This window comes from Oryctolagus cuniculus, chromosome 5, assembly GCF_051225735.1.
Source record: "Oryctolagus cuniculus isolate XC-2025 breed Fujian yellow rabbit chromosome 5, ASM5122573v1, whole genome shotgun sequence".
Taxonomy (NCBI): domain Eukaryota; kingdom Metazoa; phylum Chordata; class Mammalia; order Lagomorpha; family Leporidae; genus Oryctolagus; species Oryctolagus cuniculus.
The window spans coordinates 12,316,206-12,324,605 of record NC_142871.1 but is presented as its reverse complement, the minus strand read 5'-3'; the positions used below and the strand labels follow the sequence as shown (position 1 = coordinate 12,324,605).

Below are 8,400 nucleotides of genomic sequence, written 5' to 3'. Positions count from 1 at the left end.
GTAGAGACACCTACAAAATGTGAATAATAATTTAGTGTAAAATAACTTCATGGTATGGAAAGATTGGTTCAATGGAAATTAACAAAAAATACCAGTTATTTTGTGGGATGGAAGTTGAGTTGGGTTATAGATATCAAGATGACCATGGACTAAAATATGACAGGAATAAGGAAGCATTTGTTAAAGGAGAGAGAGAAAGAAACATGGAAGGAAACATATAGGGAAAGAAAGGAGGAAATAAGGGAGGGAGGGAGGTGAACAGAATTTAATTGAATATATTTGATATACAAGGTCTAAAAAAGTCATTCATTTACCAGTCATGCTTGTGCTGGAACTTTATGTCTCATTTTAGTCAACACATTTGAAAAAAGGATGTGAAGAAATGGAAGAAAGAACAAGAGTAATTGCAGGGCTAGAATATATACCATAGGCTGAAATGTTAAGCCTTTAGTATTCTTTGAATCAGAAAAGGTAATGGTAAGGATGATTTCATTGTCATTTTCAAGTGTATAAAGGACAGATAATTCCTACTGGTGATTTTCTCTGGTCAATAGGGGGCTTAAAAACAGCATGAAGCAGCTTCAGTACAAACAGAATGCCTCCCGTTTGGTTAGAAGGCCATCGGGGTCATGCAAATTGGAAATGGCTGCTAGGAGAGACCTCGTCAAGTCGAACAGCAAGAGGAGTCTCCACTTTCACGTCCGGCATGGAAACAGGATTGGGAAGGTGACCTACATCGGAGCTCAGCACAGCTGTGTCCTGGAGGCCAAATGTCCACCACCTAATTTGGGTGGTCCATGAGTTAAGAATAACTTATACATTTTAAAATTATGAAGACTATTAAAAACTATTTCATGATGTAAGAAAACTCCATGACATTTGACTTCAGTGTGTATAAATAAAGCTTTATTGGAACACCATCGCACCCCCCACTAGCTAATGCCTTTGTTTGCAACTACTCTGGCACACTGAGCCATGTGATTGCACTCCACGTCCAGAAACCCTTAAGTGATTTCTCTTTACTGGAAAAGTTCCCTGACCCACATGATTGCAGCCACTTACACCATGAAAGGAGTTTACCTCCGACGTCTAGAAGCTTTCCTTGCTGTAATAAAAATGTACACCCCTGGGGTCAGCTGATGAATACAAGCGGCACATCCTTTGAAGCGACTTTGAGAGAGCTCTGGGTCCACAGAAAAACACGCCGATACTGCTGCTGCAGGAGGAGCGAGAACAGGCGAGTGTTATCCTGGCAAGCCCCAGCAGAAGCAAGCCGCGATCAGGGAGTCAGGGAGCGCTTGTACGACTGGTTACTTAGTTGTCTGTGTCTGCCTCCTTCGGTTCTGAGATTCCCTGTGCCTGCTCTGAGCACCTGCTCTCTCCCAGGTTCCCAGAGTCCTGTCATGCCCCGCATTACACAGGTAGGGGGAGCCAAGAAGCCCGAAGGCGGCAAGGACTATGATGACTGTGCAGGGCTTCTGAGACACAGACCCAAGCATCTGGATTTTGGTCAGGTGGCTTTGATCAGCAGCCTCTCCCTGAGAGCAGAAGCTGATCTACTTTTTCTCATTGCTGTAGTCCCAGTTCTTGAAAAAGTGTCTAGCATACTGTAGACAAACTCCGTATTTGTTGAATGAGTGACAAAATGGCTGGGCTGCTTATTGTTTACGTGGGCTCTTGGGCAAAGCCCTAGACCTCAGTGCCTGCACTTGTGAAACAAAAATGATGACCACTACGTTGTATATTTCATCAAAAGCAAAATGAAGTAATGCATTCATAAAGGTTTAAAAAGGGTTAGCCGTTACCATTCTTCCGTTCCACCCTGCCTATTTTATAGATAACAGAATTTCTGCTAAATTAATAGCTACTTAACTTATTTCTCCTGTCGGAATTACTTGAAGGTTCACGCAAGGCCAGAGGAAGAGCTAAAAGGACGGAGACATTGCTAAAAATGTAGTCACCCAGACATTGTCATCTCTGGTCATGGCGTTCCAGAAAACAGAAAGAGAGATGTTGCCATATAAGAACCCTTCCACGGCTGCTCAAGTCCCTGGTGACCCTATTCATTTTATAGCACCATCTTGGTGCAGGGGTTCAGGGTGTCTCTGGAAGCTGGGATACGTCACTCTCCATAGGGGCGTACAGACACTGGCTATTTTACTCTCTAGTCTTGAGTAGTATTATTCCACGTAGCATTTTCCCAATTTCTGGCCTAAGTTGGATGGACGATTCTAGTCTAGCACCAAAGCTCTCATGCTTTGCTGTGCATAACATCACCTGGGCAGACTGGGAAAACTCAGATCCCAGGCTTCACTCTAAGGAATGCATGCTTAGTGCGGTGCCCAGGTGACACTGAGGGAGATCATCCTATCAGCCACAGCTGAAAAGACAATGTCTCTAGCCGGCGCCGCGGCTCAATAGGCTCATCCTCCACCTTGCGGCGCCGGTACACCGGGTTCTAGTCCCGGTCGGGGCACCAGATTCTGTCCTGGTTGCCTCTCTTCCAGGCCAGCTCTCTGCTGTGGGCCGGGAGTGCAGTGGAGGATGGCCCAAGTCCTTGGGCCCTGCACCCCATGAGAGACCAGGAGAAGCACCTGGCTCCTGCCTTCGGATCAGCGCGGTGCTCCGGCCGCAGCGCGCCGGCCGCGGCGGCCACTGGAGGGTGAACCAACAGCAAAAGGAAGACCTTTCTCTCTGTCTCTCTCTCTCACTGTCCACTCTGCCTGTCCCCCCCCCAAAAAAAAGACAATGTCTCAAGGAAGAGAGCCCCAGATTGCCCTACTGCAGCTGTTTCTTTGCCTCCGACTTTTGCTGGGCAGTGTCCCGTAGCCCAGCTCCTCCCGCATCGTTCTCTGCCCTGTGTCTGAGCTGCACTTTCATTATGTGTTCAAGGACCATAATATTGGCAGCAGAAGTCAACGTTCCAATCACAGCTTCAAAGGCACTTATCAAATGGCTTCATTTATAAATGACAACATGTTTAAATGTATAAGCACTGCTTTCAAAGATATCATTCCCATGGCTAAATTAAAAAAAAAAAGTTCTTTCTCAGAACATAGTTCCTATTGAAGAAATATGACTCAATGAAGCAATTTGAGGGCTTTCTGGAAATAAAAGGCGAGGGTGATGAGTGCCCTTGGTTTCACCACTCGGCTGCAGGTAGCCTGGGGCTTGTTAAGTATCTTCTTGGAGCCCTCCCTCATATCCTCAGGTATAAAATGGGGGAGGAGGAGTGATTGCGCTTGGCTTTGAGACGAGCTGTGACCCCCTGCTTGGCACATGGCAAGCTCCCTGTAACCGTGACTTGACATCAGTGTCTCCCTCCCACCCCATCGGCCCCTGCCCCCCACCTCCCTGCCCCGCCATGCTGACTGCTGAGGTCTGCCTGCCCTGTGCAGCTGAATGGAAGATGGGTGGTGAGATGCTAACCCAGAGGTGAATAGGGATGCACTGGCATCAGCACTTTGTCTTTTCAGCTCCGGACTGCAACATTTTGAGTGACAGAAGGGTCAGACGAGACCCTTCCCGGCGAGGAGTCACAGCTGAGCTTTGTATCTGAGGGCCAGAGGTATCCTTGCATCTATTTTCAAAGATGCTGTGTTGGGTGGTGATGTTTTCCATGAGTGCAGATGTCACCAAAGAGATTTCCCATTGGCCCATGCCCAACAGGCTAAGACTGTGCTCTCGTCCGCAGCCACAGAGGCTGTGTGCAGAAGCTGATGATGTTCTTTGATGCTCTGCCTTTAAGAGTCCATTTCAAAGGACTCTGATTGCTGGCGGCCAGGTGTACCATCGGTGTCCCCAGCACTTCACAGCTCCCCTGCCTCTTTTGAAGTTGTGGCTGCTATGCTGCACAGCTAAGAACACAGCTCCGTGGACTCAGGGTCCACGACTGTCACTGTGATGTAATCGCCCATAGGTCTCACTGCGGCCATTCATTATCCACCAGCGCCTCGCTAGCTCTGTGCGCCTTGTTCTCCGCCATATGCCATTCTGCCAGTCGCTTTGCTTACACTCCATGGCATTTAGGATTCCAAGTGCAGACTGCTCGTCTCGAATGCATACTGTGAACCACAGAGCCGAGAATCCGTGCAAAGTGGGTAAGGCACAGATGCGGCAGCTTTTTGCTTTTTTCTTTTAAAAAAAAAATGAGGCAAGAGACAAGCGCAACAGAATCTTAATGGGGTTGGTAAAGAAAAAGTCTTCTATAAAATTTAATTACCGACGATTACTTAGAATTAAAAAGAAAAGATTCTCGGCAAAAGAAGTATAAAAACATGAGGTGCTATTTATTCTTCAGTTTACAGCCTGCAAACTGCAGAGCTTGCAACACACATGAGGAGCTGGATCAGGGACCACGTTAATGGCATTGATCAGTCGGGGCTGCTGACTTTGATGGGAAAAGGACACATTTTACACAGGCTGCAAAGGTGGTTAACATTCACAGTGTTATTTTTAGCTCTGGTAAACAATAAAGAAACTCCTCCTTCTCCTTGTATATTTGCTAAATAACTGTGGTGCTCTCCTCTGGGGGACTGGTGCATTTTTCAAAAACAGTTCAACAATGCCATGCATGAAAGGCATCCAAAATATCAGCCACCAGGAGATTTAAGCCCAGCAGATATATGGGAGTGTGGGCGCGCCTGCAAGTAATCCCACCACCGTGCCCGATTCCCAGGTTCTGCTGCCGTGAGCCCTTCTCTCTTTAAATTGTGTTTGTTTTTATGTGTTGGCTTTTATGCTTTGTAAGTTATAACCCTGTAGGGGCAGACCCTAAACCCCATTTTTAAAAAAATCAAATTACTTTATACCCTGAGTGCATTCTGCAAATAAAATCGATAAACAGAAGCTTCCTGTGGATTTATGGAGACTTAGAAAGAGGACAACGAGAGCAGCTCTCTGTGTATCGGACGTTGGACACGGCTGCTGCCTGAGCTGTCCACTAGAAATGGCCCTGTCTGACCCATCTCATAATTAGACTTTGCGTAGCTTCTCCATAACCACACATGGCCATTGTGCTGGTTAGCTGTTACGCTTTGAAATCCTATCTCCCAACGTAGAGCAGCCTGCACCATTACTTTTCTCTGGGCCCAATTACTCAGATGAACTCAGAGCTGTGGCTGTCCCCAGGCGTGTGCACCTTGACACCCTTCTCTTGCCCACTTCCCACCCACTCTGCCCTCTGTGGCAACCAGAGCTGGCTGGCTGGGGCTCCCATCCTCCTTCCTCACCCATCTCTTCCTCACCCATGCTCTTGCCAGCCATGCTGCCAGGCCATGAAATCCATGGACACGGTCACTGCCCTTCAAGAGCTCATAGTACACCAGGGAGAAAATAAGAGCAGCTGACTTGTAGATTGGATTCCAGGAAGTGGGAGAGCCGATTCTCACCTCCAGGAGAACTCTAAAACCCACAGGTACTTCAAGATGCTCATTGAAAACAGAATTAAAAGATAAGGTTATTTTGAAAATGTTGAAATCCATGCATAATTATTCTCATAATACCCATTTTCTGTGAACTTTTTAAAGTTCCATTGTATGTTTATCCGTAAGTAACTGACTATTGTGACATAACGAATAATTTGACAAATGATACCATCAAAGAAATTTTGCAGAGTAATGATAAATCCACCCTGCACTCACCCATCTCCCTAATCCCTAGACCAGAAACAGAGTAATTCCAATAATTTCCCTTGAATCTTTAGTTGGTCATAACCAGGAAGTTAGAAGTTCTCTGCTGGAAAAGTAATATTTAAATATGCTGACAATATCCTTGCCATCCATATGTTTATGGCTTTATTTTTCTCATGCAGCTATCATTTATCATGTGTTGGATTTCCACACAAGTCTATTTCTTTGAGTATTCTGAACATTTTAGCCATGTAATGAATGTTTAGGATAGCACATTAAAGAGCCCTGTATGCTATAATCAGAATGTTAATTTCTTAAAAATATCATGTAAAAGCATTTGCCCATATGCACGTACAAATGAGAATTGAAGGGTGTGCACACAAGCAAATGTAGTTCCAGATGGACACATTTACTGAATTTAGTATAAAGGTATTTTTACATTTCTGAAAACAATGGATCTTCTAAAATACATTCTCGCAATATGGGTGGCAAGCCTCCAGTCCTATGATAAGCCTACGTCTTTCTGCAGGTCGGGCTGCTTTGACCTGTTCCAAGAAGTAGCGGTGCTCTTCTACTCTTTATTTTTCCCCTTAGATGAAAGAAACACTTCTGGTGATGTCATGAAAAATGGCTAAATAGTTCATGTGTTTATGGTCACTAATTACATACAGTTTACATCTACAATGCATGAAGTTAGTAACAGATAAGCCAGATAAAGCAAACCATAAATATTATCTGAAGTGTAAGATAAAGACTGAAGGCCTATGTAAAGGCCTCTTAGTCAATTAATTACAAAGAGTTGATCCACAAATTTAGAAGGTTGACTGTATGTACAATGTGTGTTTATCAGAAAAGTAGGTTGGTGTGACTTTCATTTTCATTCTGTTTACCTTCTTGGAGACAAGCCTGTGATTTTTTTTGAACATTTGTCTAAAAGCTTGGGAACACACTGAGAAAGTTTCCAAAAAATAAAATGCAGCTTCCATTTCTGTAAAGACCCATTTCTATAGATTAAAAAAATACCATCAATGCATGTATTTAATTGGCTTATTGATTTTAATTGGGAAAATGATTTTCATTGCTTTTGTTTAGAGTATTTTTCTGTGCGTGTCTAACTGAAGTAATATACACGCACGTGAGTTTGGGCATATTAGCAAAAGACATTTTTTGCAGATCTACTTACTCTTTGTTGATGATCCTTTAAAGCTAGACTTGTGTTTTTGTAATACAACTGATATAATTACCAAAATTAATTACAAATACAAACAATAGAATCCACTTTCCTGTTTTCAGTCTTTCATCTATTTTTAATTTTTCTTCCCTCTTCCTTATTTGTATTCATTTTGATGTCATCCATTTGTTTCTCTATTACTGTTATTTTTGCAATTTTCTGGTTCCTTTATAGCTTGAACTACTCTCTTTGATCTGCTTCCCTTCAAGCTTTATTTTTGGTGCTGTTTTTCATGTTCTATAAAAAAATACTTTTGCCCCTCTTTCTTTTATCCTTCTGATTTAACTCCTTCCTCTTAGAACAAGGGCTAACTCTGGCTTTGGGTGAAGAGGTAGCTGCTTTTAAAGGCTAAGTCCTGAGCACCCTTGGCCCCGCACTGATGAATAAAATGGTCGAGAGCCTACTTCAAAGGCCCTCAGGAACAAAGAACCTTTTCTGAAGCCACTAACAAACCCACCAATTCCTTCTGACCCATCTTTGCCAAAAAGATATGAACTAATGGCAGGACAGGCCTGTCTTGCACGAGTAGCCAAGTAGGCCTGGGAACAAATATATCCTTGACATAATAAGGGGAAAACATACTGTTTATCTCTTTAATAACCATCTTGAGGAAAATTAATGTTACTTTGTCCTTTGTGCAGAACAGTAATTGGATTGTGTGTTTCATTTCTATCTGGACAAAGGCCAGGATATTGAAATACTTCTCAATATTAGATTTTCTTGTTTAAAAATTAGATTTTATTGGCATTCTCTTTCCGAGATTTCTTCATTAAAAGCTTCATTAAACATAAATCTTCTTTTACACAGCAGAAAACAAAATTATTTTAAGGAGGTCATTTTAAAAGTCTTTTGGAAGGGTGGTGTAAAGCTTGTGACTGGAGATTGTCATTTCCCAGGGATGTGGCATTCCAGGGATCAAATCATAATCGACTTTGTCTACATGTGACTAATGTTAATTACAGTGATGCTGGAAGCTTTAGCACATTGCTATGTTGTAGCGTCTAAGGCTATAACAAATATGTTGTTTTTAAAAATGGAGGGGGTGGGAGGCATTCTGCCTAGCTGTTAAGACTCCAGTAGGGCACCTGTGTTCCCAGAGTAGGGTTGTGTTCCATCCGGCTTCAGTCTTTAGCTCCTGCTCCTGATTCTAGTTCCCTGCTAACGCAGATCACTGGAGGCAGCAGTGCTGTCTCGATTCCCCGGGCTCTGGGCACTCATGTGGGAGACTGGGGTTGGGTTCCAGGCTCCTGGCTTTAGCCGCAGCCCAGTCCTAGCTGTTGCAGGCACTTGGGGAGCAAAGCACCAGATGGGAACTCCTTCTGTCTCCCTGTCTGTCTCCTGCCCTTCCCCCAAATTTTGCTTTTGGAATTGGAGTCTAGGCAGCACTAGAAAGGGCTTGCTTTAGCGGCATCTAGATCTCGGGGCCTTTTCTACCCTGGAAGAGATAAAGCCTCCATCAGGGAGACAGCATTTGCATAGCCACTGTGCTGAAAAACTGCAGCTGGGCGTTAATTACGTTTCTGCCCTTGGCTGTGATTA

General features: G+C 43.9%; 1 protein-coding gene across 1 annotated transcript in view; it reads right to left on the bottom strand.

Moving 5' to 3' along the window:
* Positions 1-1,089: 1,089 nt before the first annotated feature.
* The window catches only part of NOX3 (NADPH oxidase 3), a 59,358-nt gene continuing 52,047 nt past the window's right edge, over positions 1,090-8,400 (bottom strand). The window contains exon 13 of the mRNA XM_002714968.5: positions 1,090-1,216. Within this exon, the coding sequence (XP_002715014.4) occupies positions 1,090-1,216 (127 nt within the window). The remainder of the gene's footprint in view (positions 1,217-8,400) is intronic.